The following is a 21,564-nucleotide window of genomic DNA, read 5'->3' on the forward strand; positions in this document are numbered from 1 at the left end:
AAAACAGTTTTGTTTTCAGTTTAGATACAATGTTCATTCATGCGTCGTTCATGCTTTCAGCGCGCACTAAGAATTGTTTTTATGTCAATATTTTCCATGGCCACCGTCGTCCATGCTCGGTGTTGTCTGGGCCATAGTTTGTCGGCGTGAATGATCGCCCTTTACCTCCATTGTGTAAACATCAAACAGTTCAAAGTTCACACAAGCGTGACCAGCGGTCAGTTGGAAGTGGGAGTTACCTACTCCTATTGCGGTGATATGTTTTACCTGCTGTATGCTTTGATCAGCAGCCATTAATGCCCATGAGGTCGGTGTTGTAAGTCGGCACATCACACATTCGTTTTCAGATCCTTAATTATCATATTGAAGGTGGGAAGGTTAACTTGGGAATATCTGTAGAGTATATAAACCCTTGAATTTAAAGAAATCTCCGTCATTCTGACTTGATTTACGGTCAAGTACAGATCTCATATCTTAATTTCCTTTAACGTTATCACACAAATCTTTAAAGTTTTGTTCCTACTAAAGTGATGGCAACATTCACACCTCTAGTTGTGGACTTAGATGAAGATTTATTCGACCGGTTTCACCTGAAGCCGGGTCCGGTCATCGGAGCCGGCTTGAGCGGTCAGGTTATCCACGCCACATCGGACAATCTCAACTTCGGACTGGCGGTGAAAATGTTCTCCATGCTCCACCAGGCTGACGACATGAACGTGCAGCTGTACACACAGGAGGTCAAGGCCATGCTGGGGGTGGACCATCCCAACATCATCAAGCTCATATCGGCCGTACGATGTCCACGCTACTGGTCAATCACCACGCCTTACTGTAGAAACGGGACCCTGTCTCAGAGACTTTCAGAACTCACCCCACATCACCTGGAACTTTACCTGATACAGTTGTCTTGCGCTGTGCGTTACCTCAACAAGAGAAGAATCGTCCATGCAGACATTAAACCAGCCAACGTCTTTTTAGACGACAACGGACACGCTGTTCTCGCAGACTTTGGACTCTCCTTTTTGGTGCCTGACACGACTGAATGCAGTGCCAATATCGGCGGGACCCCAGCGTTTATGGCGCCTGAACTTCTGTGTAATGGCCGAGTTGACCCCTTCAAACTGGACGTGTACTCCCTCGGTGCTGTTGTCTGGTGCATGCTGTTCAGAGTGGAACCGAACCCCATGTCAGTGCACAATTACCTGGATGAGCTCAATAACTGCCCGGATGTTCCGCACATTTACAGGTGATTATACTTAAATACATGTTGATTTGCTTTTCATTTTTATAAGCTTAAATTAGTTGAATAAATATCAGGTAGTGTGGTAAATAATGTTATTTACTAAATTAATTAGCAGTTCCCGTACCTGTATTTCTCCAAGGTGTTCGCACGGCCAGTTGATTATTTACTAAATTAATTAACGATTATTTTACCTGTATTTGTCCAGGTGTGTTCTGATGGCCAGTTGATTATTTACTAAATTAATTAACGGTTGCTGTACCTGTATTTGTCCAGGTGTGTTCTGACGGCCAGTTGATTAGTTACTAAATTAATTAACAGTTGTTTTACCTGTATTTGTCCAGGTGTGTTCTGACGGCCATGCTACATCAGGAACCAGACCTAAGAATCGATATCTGTACCCTGCTGGTGAAACTAAAAGAAGAGAATTTCGCCGTGGAAATGATAGAAGCACTTTGATTGTTTGACACGATTTATACAACTGATGTTGATATAGGTATTGTGGAGTTTTGTCCTATAAATGGAGAGGTAAGTAAGTTATCCTTTGAATTTTTTCACGTTTTATACCAGTTTAACAATAGATCTAAATTATTATAATTTTACAGGTAGTTTTTTTCACGATTTTAATTATTTTATCAAGAGAATTTCTAATACTTCTCTTATAAATCTTATAACCTCACTGTGTTAACTGCATCAATTTGGCATGTTTATAGTTTAACTAATTAACACCGATTCGCATGTAAATATGCAAAGTTTAACATCAATATATGAATATTCGTATAATGATTTTATATATTGATAATTATAAAGTTGTTCGCATCTTTAGCTGAAAACTTCTATTTTTTTACGATATCAAAGATCAGAGTAACGGTCTTGTTGAGGTAGTTTAGAAACGCTTGCTAGCGTTCTAAATACTTTAGGAGAAATATTTACAATTTTAACTTCCTTTGGCAAAAGTTAGTGTCAATATTACTTTTAAACCCTTATCAAGTTTTCTTTTAAATATTGTATTATATTGTATTATTACACTTTTCCATGTACCTAATTATCTTTTTTCTTTTTCTTGACTCAACTTGTGAGACGGTTGAGTGGTGCAGGTTTTAATGAGTGGGGGAGATTGTAAATGACCAACGCGGTCTTCCATATTTTTAATCAGGCCACATTGTACTGTGTACTATGTGACGGTCCCCAGCCCGTTGAAACTGAGAGGGAAAATATGCGAATCCTTGACGCAGTTAATATCACAAACATTTAAAAATTATACAATGTTATTTCAGTTTATGTTTTACAGTTGAGTAAAATATTGGGTTGTGAAAGTATGAACTGTATTGTCTGTTTAGATGTGAATGTGCTAAAAACTGCTAGAAAGTTAGTAAAATATCTCTGGTGATATATAAGCTACACATCTAATTACGAAAACATTTCTGCCCATTATAAACACCATTGTTTTCAATTTAAGTCAAAAAATGAATCAACTAACAAAAGGCCCAACAAAATTAAGCCCGGTAATGTAAAATATCGCAGCTATCAGTGAGCAAGAATGTCAGTTAAAAACTAAAATTAATCTAAATTAATCAAACCTTGTTAACATTTCTTTTGTAATAGCCTTTTAAGGGGAAGTAATAGCTGTTTTTACAGGATAAAATAAACCATTATTTATCTATCTTGGAACTAAAAAAAGGATTATGTGTACTGTACGTATTAATTTTTTACTTACTAAAATTTCTAGTATGTATTTAGATTTATATAACTTTATAATAAATAGCTTTGAAAACCACCGAACTTACTTTTTAAAACAAAAACAATGGTCGCTAAAATGTTTTAGAGAATTAAAAGCTTGATATTATCCTAGTTTTTAAATTTTCTCAAGGTTGTATATTTCATTAATTGAAATTTTAAAGATTAAAATAGTAAATTTTTAAGTTTATAAATTGACACATACAATTCTTTACTCCTAAATATAACTTTAATTATTGTGTGAAAGTAATATAATCTCAGACCACTCAATGTTATTTTGTTTTCTTTAAAATATGTAAGATAAACTAAGAAATACAACGAGAAATCAGGATACATATTTCCTGGCATTAAAATGTGATGTCAACTTTAATAATTGTATAGTTGTTTCATCCACCTGTGTAATGTTTAGGTAAATGAGAAAGTTTGATAATTTCGGAGTTAGAGGATTAGTGTAGATGGTGCTCCGTTATCGTAAGGGTATCAATCATCTTCGCCATCTTGGGCATATAGTTACTTCATGTAGTTACCTCATGTAGTTACTTCATGTAGTTACCTCATGTTGTTACCTTAGTTAGTTACCTCATGTAGTTACCTCATGTAGTTACCTCTTGTAGCGAACTTATTAGTTACCTCATATAGTTAACTCATGTAGTTACCTCATGTAGTTACCTCATTTAGTTACCTCATGTAGCTACCCCACGTAGTAACCTCATGTAGTTACCTCATGTGGCTATGTAGTTACCTCATGTAGTTACCTCACGTAATTACCTCATGTAGCTACCCCACGTAGTAACCTCATGTAGTTACCTCATGTAGTTACCTCATGTAGTTACCTCATGTAGTTACCTCATGTAGTTACCTCATGTAGTTACCTCATGTAATTACCTCATGTAGCTACCCCACGTAGTAACCTCATGTAGTTACCTCATGTGGCTATGTAGTTACCTCATGTAGTTACCTCACGTAATTACCTCATGTAGCTACCCCACGTAGTAACCTCATGTAGTTACCTCATGTAGTTACCTCATGTAGTTACCTCATGTAGCCAACTCAGTTACCTCATGTAGTTACCGCAGTTAGTTACCTCATGTAGTTACCTCATGTAGTTATCTCATGTAGTTACTTCATGTAGTTACCGCATTTAGTTACCTCATGTAGTTACCGCATTTTGTTACATCATGTAGTTACCTCATGTAGCTAACTCATGTAGTTTTCGCATTTAGTTACCGCATTTAGTTACCTCATGTAGTTACCGCATTTTGTTACCTCATGTAGTTACCTCATGTAGCTAACTCATGTAGTTACCGCATTTAGTTACCTCATGTAGCCAACTCAGTTACCTCATGTAGTTAACTCATGTAGTTACCTCATTTAGTTACCTCATGTAGTTACCTCATGTAATTAGCTCATGTAGTTTCTTCACATGTTTACCTGTAGGACTACAGACTATCAACATCATAGAGCACATGCGTCCGTCTGTCATGTTAGTTGGTTATAACAAAACAGTAACTTATTTTGAAATTAACAACATTTTTTTTTTTTACAACATTACTTAATAAAAATCCAACAATAAAGAGGTTTAATATAAGGAATGTAATTTAAAAAGAATTCGACTGCTTTAAAAACAGAGTATTTTGAGTAAAATTATTTTCTCACTCAAAATTTAATACTGAAACCAACAAAAAAAAACCCTGAATTATATGCAATCATATTCAGTTCTTGAACTGATCCCATTAAACATTGAGATTCACATCCAGACACCCATGTTCTTGTTTGATAACCAGCTAAAGCAGAAGCAACCACTATAAAAAAGAATAGCTATTCCTATCAAAGGATGTCCACAACTAATCAAAGAAAATGTGCAGTAAACGTGTAACTTCCGATAGCTGTGTAACACTTTAATCTATATTGTATTGACATTTTTTGAATTTATAATTATCAACAAACTTCAGTTGATACAAAGTTTAATAAAAAAAAACACATACAAATTACCATAGATATAAAACAGTGAGTCCCATGAAACATAAATCTCAGCAGTAAAAGGTTCAAGTCTCTGTCATTTATAGTCATTGTATCGACGTCCGCTTTAATGTCAACCATAATGTAGCCATCCCAATCTCGGACAACCATCTGATAGTTGCCACATCTGGACAACCACACCAGGGTCAACCAGACAACCAGACAGAGGTCACCCACATTTGGCCAACCAGACATAGGCCACCTACATCTGGCCAACCAGACAGAGGCCATCCACATCTGGCCACCAATACCGAGGCCATCAGCACTTCGCCGTTCATATAGAGGCCACCCACATCTAGCCAACCACACGTCAACCGCACAGAGGCCACCCACATCTAGCCAACCACACGTCAACCGCACAGAGGCCACCCACATCTAGCCAACCACACGTCAACCGCACAGAGGCCACCCACATCTGGCCAACCACACGTCAACCGCACAGAGGCCACCCACATCTGGCCAACCACACGCCAACCGCACAGAGGCCACCCACATCTAGCCAACCACACGTCAACCGCAAAGAGGCCACCCACATCTAGCCAACCACACGTCAACCGCACAGAGGCCAACCACATCTAGCCAACCACACGTCAACCGCACAGAGGCCACCCACATCTAGCCAACCACACGTCAACCGCCTAGAGGCCACCCACATCTAGCCAACCACACGTCAACCGCACAGAGGCCACCCACATCTAGCCAACCACACGTCAACCGCACAGAGGCCACCCACATCTGGCCAACCACACGTCAACCGCACAGAGGCCACCCACATCTAGCCAACCACACGTCAACCGCACAGAGGCCACCCACATCTGGCCAACCACACGTCAACCGCACAGAGGCCACCCACATCTAGCCAACCACACGTCAACCGCACAGAGGCCACCCACATCTAGCCAACCACACGTCAACCGCACAGAGGCCACCCACATCTAGCCAACCACACGTCAACCGCACAGAGGCCACCCACATCTAGCCAACCACGCGTCAACCGCACAGAGGCCACCCACATCTAGCCAACCACACGTCAACCGCACAGAGGCCACCCACATCTAGCCAACCACACGTCAACCGCACAGAGGCCACCCACATCTGGCCAACCACACGTCAACCGCACAGAGGCCACCCACATCTGGCCAACCACACGCCAACCGCACAGAGGCCACCCACATCTAGCCAACCACACGTCAACCGCACAGAGGCCACCCACATCTAGCCAACCACACGTCAACCGCACAGAGGCCACCCACATCTAGCCAACCACACGTCAACCGCACAGAGGCCACCCACATCTAGCCAACCACACGTCAACCGCACAGAGGCCACCCACATCTAGCCAACCACACGTCAACCGCACAGAGGCCACCCACATCTAGCCAACCACACGTCAACCGCACAGAGGCCACCCACATCTAGCCAACCACACGTCAACCGCACAGAGGCCACCCACATCTAGCCAACCACACGTCAACCGCACAGAGGCCAGCCACATCTAGCCAACCACACGTCAACCGCACAGAGGCCACCCACATCTAGCCAACCACACGTCAACCGCACAGAGGCCACCCACATCTGGCCAACCACACGTCAACCGCACAGAGGCCACCCACATCTAGCCAACCACACGTCAACCGCACAGAGGCCACCCACATCTAGCCAACCACACGTCAACCGCACAGAGGCCACCCACATCTAGCCAACCACACGTCAACCGCACAGAGGCCACCCACATCTAGCCAACCACACGTCAACCGCACAGAGGCCACCCACATCTGGCCAACCACACGTCAACCGCACAGAGGCCACCCACATCTGGCCAACCACACGTCAACCGCACAGAGGCCACCCACATCTGGCCAACCACACGTCAACCGCACAGAGGCCACCCACATCTAGCCAACCACACGTCAACCGCACAGAGGCCATCCACATCTAGCCAACCACACGTCAACCGCACAGAGGCCACCCACATCTAGCCAACCACACGTCAACCGCACAGAGGCCACCCACATCTAGCCAACCACACGTCAACCGCACAGAGGCCACCCACATCTAGCCAACCACACGTCAACCGCACAGAGGCCACCCACATCTAGCCAACCACGCGTCAACCGCACAGAGGCCACCCACATCTAGCCAACCACACGTCAACCGCACAGAAGCCACCCACATCTAGCCAACCACACGTCAACCGCACAGAGGCCACCCACATCTAGCCAACCACACGTCAACCGCACAGAGGCCACCCACATCTAGCCAACCACACGTCAACCGCACAGAGGCCACCCACATCTAGCCAACCACACGTCAACCGCACAGAGGCCACCCACATCTAGCCAACCACACGTCAACCGCACAGAGGCCACCCACATCTAGCCAACCACACGTCAACCGCACAGAGGCCACCCACATCTAGCCAACCACACGTCAACCGCACAGAGGCCACCCACATCTAGCCAACCACACGTCAACCGCACAGAGGCCACCCACATCTGGCCAACCACACGTCAACCGCACAGAGGCCACCCACATCTGGCCAACCACACGTCAACCGCACAGAGGCCACCCACATCTAGCCAACCACACGTCAACCGCACAGAGGCCACCCACATCTAGCCAACCACACGTCAACCGCACAGAGGCCACCCACATCTAGCCAACCACACGTCAACCGCACAGAGGCCACCCACATCTAGCCAACCACACGTCAACCGCACAGAGGCCACCCACATCTAGCCAACCACACGTCAACCGCACAGAGGCCACCCACATCTAGCCAACCACACGTCAACCGCACAGAGGCCACCCACATCTAGCCAACCACACGTCAACCGCACAGAGGCCACCCACATCTAGCCAACCACACGTCAACCGCACAGAGGCCAGCCACATCTAGCCAACCACACGTCAACCGCACAGAGGCCACCCACATCTAGCCAACCACACGTCAACCGCACAGAGGCCACCCACATCTGGCCAACCACACGTCAACCGCACAGAGGCCACCCACATCTAGCCAACCACACGTCAACCGCACAGAGGCCACCCACATCTAGCCAACCACACGTCAACCGCACAGAGGCCACCCACATCTAGCCAACCACACGTCAACCGCACAGAGGCCACCCACATCTGGCCAACCACACGTCAACCGCACAGAGGCCACCCACATCTGGCCAACCACACGTCAACCGCACAGAGGCCACCCACATCTGGCCAACCACACGTCAACCGCACAGAGGCCACCCACATCTGGCCAACCACACGTCAACCGCACAGAGGCCACCCACATCTAGCCAACCACACGTCAACCGCACAGAGGCCACCCACATCTAGCCAACCACACGTCAACCGCACAGAGGCCACCCACATCTAGCCAACCACACGTCAACCGCACAGAGGCCACCCACATCTAGCCAACCACACGTCAACCGCACAGAGGCCACCCACATCTGGCCAACCACACGTCAACCGCACAGAGGCCACCCACATCTGGCCAACCACACGTCAACCGCACAGAGGCCACCCACATCTAGCCAACCACACGTCAACCGCACAGAGGCCACCCACATCTAGCCAACCACACGTCAACCGCACAGAGGCCACCCACATCTAGCCAACCACACGTCAACCGCACAGAGGCCACCCACATCTAGCCAACCACACGTCAACCGCACAGAGGCCACCCACATCTAGCCAACCACACGTCAACCGCACAGAGGCCACCCACATCTAGCCAACCACACGTCAACCGCACAGAGGCCACCCACATCTAGCCAACCACACGTCAACCGCACAGAGGCCACCCACATCTAGCCAACCACACGTCAACCGCACAGAGGCCACCCACATCTAGCCAACCACACGTCAACCGCACAGAGGCCAGCCACATCTAGCCAACCACACGTCAACCGCACAGAGGCCACCCACATCTAGCCAACCACACGTCAACCGCACAGAGGCCACCCACATCTAGCCAACCACACGTCAACCGCACAGAGGCCACCCACATCTGGCCAACCACACGTCAACCGCACAGAGGCCACCCACATCTAGCCAACCACACAGGGCCACCCACACTTGGCCATCGACTCAGTCGCTCTTGACAAATTTGGTGTTGACGTACATCACGTGACTTTGATAGTTGAACTTCTCCTTGTTATCTAGATGTATACAGCAGGTCTCATAATTGTACTCTTTGAACCCCAGACGTCTGATGTGTCTCATCAGCTATGAGAGAGAATGTGGCCAGACGTTAGTTACAAGATACAATCTGGGACAAAATTAGCCATTTTTAAACACAGTTTTTTTTGTAGCAATCAATAAAGACTAAAGACATTAACACTGTAATTAGTGAACAGGAAAAACTCGCATCACCCGTGATATATTCATTTTATTTTTTATATTTTTCATTTCATATTTCAACCAGCCGATATCGGCTAGGCTTTACTCCAGATATTTATAGCCAAGTCTAAATATAAATGTTAAAGCAGATATGCATGTTTGTTTAAAAAAAAAATTAAGAAAAATTAAAGATCATTGCAAAAAGCTGTGTTCAAAACAATAACAATCTAATTTTTTCGTGTTTCTTAACCTAAGCATCACCGCTTTCTCAGTTACACAGTTTGTTGCACAAATATGTTTTAAAAACAGTAAGCGTCGGTGTCACACCTTTATACATACAAGCAGGTGTTAGATATTAATTTAAAAAGAAGAAACCTTCACGAAATAAAAAAAAAACCGAATTCATTTTTTTATACGTTTATTTATATCTAAATTAACGTATAAACGAAACTCTAAATCTAATCATAAACAAAACCTGAAACTCTCACTAAGCTCTAAACTGTAAACTGTAAACCTTAAACTGGTTTGAATAAAATCAAAAGCCCGGTCATAAGATAGCTATTAGCATACGACCTCCCCTCTCGTACACATAACTGTCATACATTCCTTCCATTTCTCCCTTCCCTTGTCCTACAATTAAAATACTAAAAAAGGAAACATATAAAAGTAAATAGCTTTGGAAAATGACATGTCTGCACTAACTAGTAAACGTGACCTTTCAGTACTGCCCAGTGAGCCCACTAAGCCCCTCTAAAGCCCCTTCACCCCATAAACGTTTTTTTTAGACAAAAGCCCTGCCCAATTCCCCATTTATGACGACCAAGCGAGAAAGGGGAAGGCTGGAGGGGGGGGGTTGAGTTTTGTTGTCTCTTGTTGTGTGTGAGGTTGTCTTCATGTTAACTTTCCCACACCAAATACAACGCCATTTAAGTCCTCGACAGAATGACTAAATTACTACACACAAAAACCGACATTTCGCGATATATTGCTTTAATAACTCAATTGTATTGAGACCTGGTAATGTAAGACAGTTATAACTAGAGGCCCTAAACTAATGAAGTAAAAATGTACCTTGTAATACAAGACATAATCCTCCTTAGCAGGTCTAGACGGAAACAAGTGGTACTCGATAAACAAATGCCGTACGTACTTTAACATGTCCGTCTCTATGATGTTATCTAAGACTTGCCACTCGTAGGATTCAATGTCAAATTTCAAGACGTCTATCACACGCTGGGGAAGGGAATTATAATTTGGTCCTTTAAATGCCATAGAAAATTTGTTTTAGAGTGTATGAAGTATAATTTGGTTTACTACTGTACTATGACTTTTTAAAAATCTACCCAGTCAGCTTAACTGAATATTACATACGTGTATAACGTATAAAAATCTTTCTTTCGAGCCAAAAAAGTTTTCCAGTACATGGGAAGTGCTTATATCCGCCAACTATAGAGAAAATTGGCAATGTGCTTAGATCCTCTCACATCCGGTCGCTATATTTAACTTTTATTTACAGGAATTAATAGTGTTATAATTTTTAAGAGAAATTTATTTAATTTAATATACTGTTTTTTTTTTACAATGAATCAATGCTGTGGCAGAATCGATTTTATGGCGGCTATCAAGTATCATTTTCAAGATCAAAACCCGGCTTGATATGTTTTTTTTTTGTTATTTAGCATTTTTTGTTATAACGCATTAGATCTTACTTAGGGTTTAGTGTTTAATGTTTAGGGGTTAGGGTTAAGGTTAGGGTTAGGGTTAAGGTTGAGGTTAAGTTTTGGGTTAGGTTTAGGGTTGGGGCTGGGGCTGGGGGTTACGGTTGGAGTTAGACTTAAAGTTAGGGTTGGGGACTAAGGACAGTCAAGAAAATAAGATATTTTTCCACAGACAATTTCGTCATACTGTATGGAAAATTCATGTACACTTATATGCTCTCACAGTGTTTATTTCCTCTGAACCGTAAGAATATAAATGAAACCGTAACGGGAAGTGAGAGAATGTAAACACGTTCTTATTGCCTCATCGTTCGCCGATATAAGCACTTCGCAGTCCATATATATCTTACGTTCTCTAGCCCCAGGTGTTTTGTGAAACCCTTCAGAGTTCGAATCTGCCAGGTCTGAGCATCACGAACATAAGCATCCCTGTTGGGGGTGAACCCGTTGGTGTTGACGGTCCCCAGCCCCATGTTGTAGAAGGTCACTTGCGGGCTTCGTACGTGGGTCTCTTTTTTCATGCTGGTGGTTAGAGATGCAGAGAATACATCTGTAAGTTGTGTAGGGTTCGTGTAAACTTTACTTTTGGTAAAATATGCAGGGAACACCTCTTTGATTAAATGTTTTTACACTTGAATATGTCTTTACTTTTATTTCATTCTTTAAATAAAATGTCGTTCTCAAGTTTATTATAACCATATTTTTTTTCTCAACGAAATCTTGGTATCTTTAAATTCTACACATATTTCTGAAGATACTAATCTCAAAGCCGCAAAACAAAATTTGCCAGACAATCAGAAGTAGAGGGAGAAGAGGGTACCTGGGCTTCTTTATATTAGAACACCGATTGAATGAGGAGGGGGTGTTAAACTTCGACTTTTGTGGACGTGCCTAGACTGGAAAGGGGGGGGGGGTCCACATGTTGAATTTAACATCGTCATGCTAACAATTTAAAAGAAGCATAAAACTCGTATCATTGCATGCAATATTTGACATTAAGACAGCAGTGTTCCTGTTTAAACAATAACCAATGGCCACGTGTGTAAATAAAGCACTGGATTTATGCCTACGTCATGAATTTTACTATATTTATCTCCCCTCCATCCCTACCAAATCTGTTAATATACGGGATTTATTCAGGAAGACGGTAGTGGTCGTAAATGCCTTAATCTGAGACTATTTTAGAACACTCTTTTCCTTTCTCAACATTAGTGGTGTTTAAAAATCAAAGACTTTCAGTGCCTCCGGCTTTTTTGCCTCCTTATAACAATCGTTAAACAAATACCAGTGTTGTCAACGAAAGTCCCACCATTAGATCAGATATGATACTCATTTTGACGCGCATTAAGGTGCTTAAAAAGACATTGTTGCTTGAAAATAACAGCCTTTGTGGGTCTGCTGACTGACTGCGGTGTACATAGCTGGGGTTACTGTCAGATTTAGATGTACATTTCTGGAGTCACCGATCAGATTAAGATCTTCATACCTGGAGTTACCTGTCATATTCAGGTGTACATACTTGGTGTCACCTGTAAGGTGAACATACCGCGGGTCACCTTTAAGGTGTACATATCTGAGGTCACTTTAAGGTGTACATACCTGATGTCACCTGTATAGTGTACATACCTGGGGTCACCTGTACAGTGTACATACCTGAGGTAACCTGTATAGTGTACATACCTGGTGTCACATGTAAGGTGTACATATCTGGGGTCTCCAGTCAGATTGGGGCTACTTACGTGGGTCACCTGTAAGGTGTACATACCTGATGTCACCTGTAAAGTGTACATACCTGGGGTTAAGTGTAAGGTGTACATACCTGAGGTAATCTGTAAGCTTTACATACCTGTGGTCACCTGTAAGGTGTACATACTTGAGGTCACCTGTAAGGTGTACATACTTGAGGTCACCTGTAAGGTGTACACACCTGGGGTCACCTGTAAGGTGTACATACTTGAGGTCACCTGTAAGGTGTACATACCTGGGATCAAATGAGCTGACGTTACAGCCAAGTGCGCCCAGAGCGTCATCAAAGCTGAAGTCGTTATCGATCCTATAAAACAGTAAATGATTAAGTATTAGAATAAGAACAATAACAACGGAAAATATAAGAACATTAGCCGTCCCGACCAGGCCCTGCACTGGCCTTTGTGAAAAACGTATCTGTAAAGGAACATGCCATGTTTGTTTAGTAATCAGCATAAACCCGACATTGCCTACCCTAACCACGACCAACCAAAACTAAAACACATAATACACAAATACAAACACAAACGAAAACACAAACGCAAACACAAACACAAAGAAAACACAAACGCAAACGAAAAAGCACCTAGCATGTAATGTTAACACCTACCCAAAAGAAAACACAATACAAGGGGCTTTAACCACGTATGGCTCATCCTGACAAACTGGCCAGTTCCCAATCTTGGCCAGATTTTTACATTGGTATCTCGGTGGTGGGTTCATGTACCTGAAACAGAACGTAACGTATATTGTAATTTTTATGTGAACTGGTAAAATACTATTGTCAAAAAATGAAAAAAAAATCTTCTAACCGTGTGTGTAATTATTTTACAGTATGAAGCTATACAGACCCCTGTGAAATCTCTGCCAGCACCCTTTCCAAAACCCTGCCAGCGCCCCTTCCAAAACCCTGACAGAACCCCTGCCGCCATCCTGTCAGCTCTCTTACCTTAACAAGAGAATAAAACCGCAACTTACGAGGCCATCATGGCCGCCGCCTCCCACCATGTTTTGATTGTTGTGACGTCAGCAGGGTCAGCGGTCAGCGGGGCGTTGCCACCAAATCGAGCGTTAAAATCCTTGAGGTACGCTACAAGTGGATAATGTTTCCGTGTATATCTATTTACATCAATATTGATAAAAAGTTACTCTTTAATAAGCACCCAACTAAGACACAAATTACACATGAATTCAACTAATTAAAATCACCCCCCCCCGCCTAGTGACGCCACTGGGGTAGACACCTGTTGACCTACCTAGAGCTGCACTGTCGTCCACGTCATCAAGCTGCACGACACCTGGGGCTCTGTACGTTTTTATTTCGTTAATTTTCATCTGGAAATCGTTCAACGTTTTCAACGACGTTTCCTTCAACGATTCCATCAGCTGTTTGGAGTCTCCGCTCTTTATAGTGCTGCACTCTTTGACGTACGTCAGCAGGGAATCGGACATGTTTTTCATTTTTGCGATGGACTCTTCCAGATTCTGTGATGTCTGAATCTCCTCTACGAGCAGCTGGTTCGATGACGCCCTGAACAGAACACCCAAGCCCACACACACCACGACCACAGTGATGAAGAACAGACCTCTACGTCCGATATATTTAGGTCTGTAATCATTGCTTTGTGAATAAAAAAGTTAAGAAATGCGCTTACAAGTTTAAAAAGAAATAATTATTTAATTGTATTTTTTATATAGATACAGAAAGGTTAAGTTATTTTTAAATTGTGTTACCTGTATTTTTATAACCATTAAATTAAATTTAATTTAATCTAGTTTTTTGTTGAAAAAATAATATATATCAAAGCTTGAAAATTACAAATTTTGATAATTTTGTTTCCATACTAATATGATTTACCCATTTTTTTTTACCTATTTAAATATGAAATGTTTTTTTTCCTAATAATACAAAAGCTATCTTTAAATCCAACCATATTTTTTAACACGTTTTTCTTAACTCAGCTTCGCGTTTGTTTGTTTGTTTGGATGTTTGTTGTTAAAATTGACATCGAAAATTAGCCCACTTCTGATTGCTCTAGAGATCTGAAATTTGGCATGTAGGCTACTTTCGCCTAACAATTTCAGATGCAATCATAAAAACTAGCAATTAGAGACCGTAATTAGCTTAATTTAATTACGCCCCAAGGACCATAAAATTGAGGACATGATTTCTAAAGATACCGACGAGACTGGAGGCCTATTGACACAGTTACTTCGGCCCCAATCGATGTGAGCGCGTTGGCCGTGATCGTATAGCGGTTAGTACTTCGCGTTGTGGCCGCGACAACCCAGGTTCGAATCCTGGTCGCTCAAGATTTTTAGTCCGTGTATTTATAAACACTTAGTCAAGTCATACTTAATCAAGTCATTAGATAAAGTAGAAAATAAACTATATAAAAAACTTTTTTAAAAACCACGTTTTTCATGTGTAGCAACGGACTAAAAAGGAGAAAATAAAATACTTTAAAAAAAACTTTAAAAAAAAACACGTTTTTCTTGTGGACTAAAAAGTAGAAAATAAATTTTCATACATTTGATGACAAAAAACGTGGGTCGGGCAGATGGGTCGGGAAATTTGATGGTGAACGTACCCACGTTTTTTGTCATCAAATGTATGAAAATTTATTTTTGATTAATTATTTTAATTTAAAAAAAATAACAAGTTTTCAAAATCAAATCGTGAAACGATACATCTTATTTTCCAAGGTACAGTAAGTTTCTGCTCGCCGTGATATTATCTCGCGTCAAGAGAACCTTGAAGCCACACTGATTATTAAAATTTAAGGACTAAATTTTATCGATTTTCGATGTGGGGCGTTTTGGGTAGGAAAGTGTTGCCTGCTAAAGTAATCAATTAAGCTAGAAACACTGTTATTTTGCCTTTTTTAGCTTATGAAAGACGATTTTTAACACTTTTTGATGTTTCTTTGTTTATATTACTATGAATACCAGATTGCAAAGACTGTAAGGGGGGACGCACCTTCCTTGTCGGAAAAAATAAAAATTGTATCAAGTGTTTAAAATTTGTTTTTGCAAAAGGCTTTGTATTCTAGCTTAAAAAGGAGAAGTTATATAATTGCCGTTTTGTGCCTCTTCTGTTTACTTATACCTAAAGTTTTCAGAGTATGATGTGACGATATGTTTCAGTAAAAAATAGGTGTGCTCGTATTTCTACTTAGCGGTTGTTGTTTTGTTTAAAAATTTTTCTTTATTGCAATATGTTGGTATAATTCTAAAGGTAATTAGCTCATAATCAGAGTTTCTTCCAGGCATCTCTTCTGTCCTCCCCCCCCCCCAGAAGAAAGTCTACCGCCCCCCCCCCCCCCGAAAATTTCAAGTGCCCCCCCCCCCCCCCCCCACGGAGAAAAAATTCTGGAAGAAACACTGCTCATAATTTAATGAAAGCTTTGTAGAAGAAGGGTCACCTATTTCTGACACCCTTTAAAGCGACATGTTTATCCCCTCACTCCTTTGATTTGTCTAATTATTTTTTTAAAATAACATGTTTCAAAAATAAAGTTGGCTTATAAATAAATTAATTAACCCATGATAAGATAAAGCCTGATCCTTTTATTTTTAACACCACTGGCTATAAGAATAACAAACGTACCTTTTCATGTCAACGCTGATGGCAGGTGAAAGGTCAATATAGCGACAATCGTGTAAAAATTACCTGCAAGAAGTCAAAAGTTGATAGAAAATGACAAAGTCGATAAAATACTTGTATATGATATTTGGTCAACCTGCCTGAAGCGATATTTAAGTCAACGAGTTTTACCTACACACAGACAGACAGACATGATAAGAAAAATTAGATTTTCCTTCTCTGAAGAATTATAAAACGAAATCTATATAGATATTTGCACGATAATATTGCATCCTTTATATTCCATACGCGCTAAAATATGGAGATATAAAACGGTGAAAATTTTCAAAATAGCTGTCAATTATTCAGCATTATGTTACAATATTTCCTCATACTCTGTATTCGAGAAAGTAAAAGTTAGATATTCAGAAAAACCCGGACAATTCCGGATATATGCTGCTAGTGTAATAATAAACTTTATTGTAGAATCCTATCAACTGCGTAAAAAATAACCGGCAAACCTTATGGGAAGAGCAGTGGAGACAGGTATAATTATGTTAATTAATGAGCGGAAAAGTGTTTGTATAACGTGTGTTGAACAATGTTTGACAGTTCAATTAAAACAAGTGGAGAAAATGGATGTTTAAAATACACACTTCTTAGGCTAGTAAATAAAAACAACATAAGTTAGAAGAAAGAAAAACATTACTCGAACTATGGAAAGTATTTAAACAAAGCGGAGTCAATTTGGCTTTCATTTATATTACATAATGAGGTGCGTGATAAGTTATGTTTCTTGAAACAAAATAATTAACAATCATCATATAACAAAATAATTTTTAAAAATATTAAAAAATATTTTGTAAAAATAGGAAAAATAATTAATATGACTAAAACAGAGATGAAATCGTAAGTTACAAAACATACTCTATTCTCCCAAGTAATTTAACTTAACATAGATGCTGTTAATAATCTCTTTCCATTCCAAGTTTTGTGTGGTTATAAAATGACAAACACATTACACTACAAAGGTAAGGAAACGCAGGCTGGCCTGTTTACCTTTGGGAGCCGCCAAGTTCTCGTGTTCGACAATATCCGAGTGCGTGGACTCATCAGCGCGTGACCACACTCGTCTGTCTAATGTGAGACCCGGGGCACCAAGTCAGAATCTACTATCATTATGTTGTTCATACTTATAAGGGTCTGGGTGTGTGCGGGGAGGGAGGGAGCGGGGTGTGCGAGCGAGAGAGACATCGAGACAGAGATAGCGATTTATTGCGATTGAACTATATCCAACAATACATTTTGTCTGTAAGTTCTATCAGATGGATATTTAAATTTTTTACAATTTTTAGCTCATGTCAAGGTGAGTTCGGCTGTCTGTGGTGAGTTTAGGCACTGTGTAAGGCCGCAGGTTTCCTATGGCACCGTGTAAGGTCGCAGGTTTCCTCTCAATTCTCTCAAATTTTACGAGCTACTTATCAAAATAGACAGATACTCTATCTTCAAAACCATCTCGCCATGCCCAAATTCAACACAGTTTACAATGTGTTGTTGTATTGCTTCAGTTCACACTGTGTTGTATTGTTACAGTTTACTGTGTTGTTACAATTCACAATGTGTTGTTATGTTGTTACAGTTTACACTGTATTGTTGTGTTGTTACAGTTTACTGTGTTGTTACAGTTCATAATGTGTTATGTTGTTACAGTTTACATTGTATTGTTGTGTTGTTACAGTTTACTGTGTTGTTACAGTTCACAATGTGTTGTTATGTTGTTACAGTTTACACTGTGTTGTTGTTTTCTTACATTTTACACTGTGGTGTTACAGTTTACACTAATTACTAAGTGAGCAATCGTTGGTATATAATTTTTTTTTCATCTCCAATTTTTAACTGTATTGTTGAATGTAGTAAACTTTTTATATTTAGTGTCTAATATTAGATAGTTGCATTGAAAAAAACGGGCAACGCCTTGTATAATCATGCTGCTTAATAAACACACGTCACGGTCCTTTACAAATAATTTTTTCCACAAATGCTAGTGCAGGGCCTGGCCGGAATAGCTAGTTATTTATAAAACGTACATTGCTTGAGCAGATTAAAACGATACCTCAATATTACTAATGTTAGCATTCATACAAGAGTAAATTAATCTGCATTGTAGCACCTGCATAAACAAAATTAATTGCTGTAGTTACCTGTCATGTTTTCACCTGTGTGGGCTTAAAACTGTCAAAAGCGTTCAGTTCACGCATTTACCTCTCATGTTAGGGGGTTAAAAAAAAATAAAGCAACACATTTGGGAGTAAACAACAATAGAATTTTTTTAACAATCGTAATTGGAAATATCCAACAATAAAGACATTATAATAATAGATATGAAATTTTTTAAATAACTTGACAGATGCAAAACAGAGTATTTAAGTTATCAGAATATCTCACACAAAATTTTATATAGGAACCAACAAAAAATTAACACCCTCAATTGCATTTATGCATATATATATAATATATATATATATATATATATATATATATATATATATATATATATATATATATATATATATATATGTATATATATATATATATATATATATATATATATGCTATCTTAACCATAAATAGTTGTACAAGCTGCAGAATTATAGAAAATATGAATATAAAATTTGAACCAATGCATTGACTGAACAAAAAAAAAGCTTTTGATCAATCAAACTCGGGGCATATTGTTCGTGTCAGGATTTACTGCTGTAAAATAGTTTCCATTCAAATTTGAGAATCACAGATTTTGGTTTGATATCCAGCGTACACAGTAGCTATCCCTGTCAAACACTTTAGCTAGCCCCATCAGCGAATGTTTCCCACAAATCAGTTTTAGAAGAACGTGAAATAAACGTGTAACTTTTAATAGCTGCGACACGCTTTAATCTTCACTGTGCTGATGTTTTTTAGTTTATTTAATCAAAATCTTCATTTGTTACGTGGTTCAGTGGATAAAAAACACATTAAAACACCATTGTTTTAAAAGAATGAGTCCATGAAATAGAAATCTCAGCAGTAAAAGGCTCACGTCTATGTTTAGTTATCGACATTGCATCGACAAATTCACATCAATCTCAACCATAGTGTAGCCATCCCGATCTAGGACAACCATCTGATAGTTTTCACAACTGGCCAACCACAATGTTGTCATCCACACCATGTCAACCACAAAAACGCCATCCATAACAAGCCAACCACACCAATGTCAACCATAGAGAGGCCATTAATACTTAGATAACCACACAAAGGCCATCAACATAGGGCCAATCACAAACTTGCTATTTACACCAAGTCACCCAAACCGAGGCCATCCACATCTGGCCAACCACACAGAAGCTATAAGCATTTAGACAACCACACAAGGGCCATCAATAACTGGCCAACCACACGACAACCACACAGAAGCTATAAGCATTTAGCCAACCACACAAGGGACATCAACAACTGGCCAACCACTCGACAACCACACAGAAGCTATAACTATTTAGCCAACCACACAAGGGCCATCAATAACTGGCCAACCACACCACACAGAGGCCATCCACGCCTAGCAAACCACACAGGGCCACCCACACTTGGCCATCGACTCAGTCACTCTTGACAAATTTGGTGTTGACGTACATCACGTGACTTTGATAGTTGAACTTCTCCTTGTTATCTAGATGTATACAGCAGGTCTCATAATTGTACTCTTTGAACCCCAGACGTCTGATGTGTCTCATCAGCTGGTGGGAGAGTTAAGGGTCGGACGTTAGTTACAAATCAAAGGGAGATCAGAAATAGCAAGTTTTAATTCAATGTGTTTTAAAGCAACTTAAATTATAGAGGAATAAACAGCAGAATAAGTTGTTTTTTTAAAGCTCAAGATACCACAATTCAAAATGCTTTATATTCGAACATGTGTTTTTCATTTTGTATTATACAATGGGGCTGCATCTTATGTGGTACTTAGCGTTTCAAAACAAATGGCTCCCGACGGTCCTAGATAATCTCTTTTGTGGAATTGCTTCCCTTTGGACTTTAGCACAAATTAATATCCCCTAGTTCTGATGAATGTCTAAAACAATTTAAAAAATGGAAAAAAGTTTTGGTTGTTTGGACTTGATCTAAAATTTCCTCACAAACCTAGGACTCACAGTAGAATATCTGCACATTTGATTGGATCCATGGTATTTGTTTAGCCATTTTTTTATGTTGACGAACTCGCCATGGCTTAACGTTTTCTTTGTCATTGATGGATGAAGATTAATGTTTCTAAGTAAAGCAATTAATTCTTGTCTTACGTCGTGAGAGGTCCCACAATTAAAGACTAAACCTACAACGTAGCCTAAGCATAATATGTGGTTGACTATATATATTACTCTAGTCAACATACATATGATCTTCTTTAGAATGGTTTAACTAAAAAAAAAACAGTAACCAAATTATAATAGATGCAGTCCGTAACAGAATGTTTTAATTGCACATATGTGTTAAATAATTGTTTGACTGCAAAAGATAACTAGTGGCCCTAAACTAATGTAGTACAAATGTACCTTGTAATACATGACATAGTCCTCCTTAGCAGGTCTAGATGGAAACAAGTGGTACTCGATAAACAAATGCCGCACGTACTTTAACATGTCCGTCTCTATGATGTTATCTAAGACTTGCCACTCGTAGGATTCGATGTCGAATTTCAGGACGTCTATCACACGCTGGGGAAGGGAATTATAATTTAGTCCTTTAATTGCTATAGGAAATTGATTCTATTAATGGAGTAGAAATTTGCTTAGTATTGTAATATGGCCTTTTAACTCTACCCAGTCAGATTCACTGAATATTATATTCATGTATTACGTATTAAATATCTTACTTTCTTTTAGGCTAAAAAATGGTTATAAAACTACAGGTAACTAAGTCTTACGTTCTCCAGCCCCAGGTGTTTAGTGAACCCCTTTAGGGTTCGGATCTGCCAGGTTTGAGCATCTTGGACATATCCATCCTTGTTGGGGGTGAACCCGTTGGTGTTGACACTGCCTAGTCCCATGTTGTAGAAGGTCACTTGCGGGCTCCGTACGTGGGTCTCTTTCTTCATACTGTTGGTGAGACATTACGACAAACTTCTTTAACTTGTATTTGGT

At 40.7% G+C, this 21,564-nt stretch overlaps 2 protein-coding genes across 5 annotated transcripts in view; both read right to left on the reverse strand.

Moving 5' to 3' along the window:
• Positions 1–17,511, reverse strand: part of LOC131935510 (uncharacterized) — a 94,348-nt gene extending 76,837 nt beyond the window's left edge. The window contains exons 1-7 of the mRNA XM_059291923.1: positions 17,453–17,511; positions 16,418–16,480; positions 14,064–14,428; positions 13,786–13,897; positions 13,418–13,534; positions 13,043–13,114; positions 11,412–11,583 (exon numbers count right to left, since the gene is read on the reverse strand). Of these exons, the coding sequence (XP_059147906.1) occupies positions 11,412–11,583; positions 13,043–13,114; positions 13,418–13,534; positions 13,786–13,897; positions 14,064–14,428; positions 16,418–16,425 (846 nt within the window). The 5' untranslated portion in view covers positions 16,426–16,480; positions 17,453–17,511. The remainder of the gene's footprint in view (positions 1–11,411; positions 11,584–13,042; positions 13,115–13,417; positions 13,535–13,785; positions 13,898–14,063; positions 14,429–16,417; positions 16,481–17,452) is intronic.
• Positions 17,512–19,011: 1,500 nt separating this feature from the next.
• LOC131935513 (uncharacterized) overlaps positions 19,012–21,564 on the reverse strand; it is a 37,425-nt gene continuing 34,872 nt past the window's right edge. For all 4 annotated transcript variants that reach the window (XM_059291929.1, XM_059291928.1, XM_059291926.1 and 1 more), the window contains exons 7-9: positions 21,348–21,519; positions 20,977–21,138; positions 19,012–20,166 (exon numbers count right to left, since the gene is read on the reverse strand). In XM_059291929.1, coding sequence (XP_059147912.1) covers positions 20,029–20,166; positions 20,977–21,138; positions 21,348–21,519 — 472 coding nt within the window. In that variant the 3' untranslated portion in view covers positions 19,012–20,028. The remainder of the gene's footprint in view (positions 20,167–20,976; positions 21,139–21,347; positions 21,520–21,564) is intronic.

Source organism: Physella acuta, unplaced genomic scaffold (assembly GCF_028476545.2).
Source record: "Physella acuta isolate Inbredline_101_S28 unplaced genomic scaffold, ASM2847654v3 ptg000146l, whole genome shotgun sequence".
In the NCBI taxonomy this organism is placed as follows: domain Eukaryota; kingdom Metazoa; phylum Mollusca; class Gastropoda; family Physidae; genus Physella; species Physella acuta.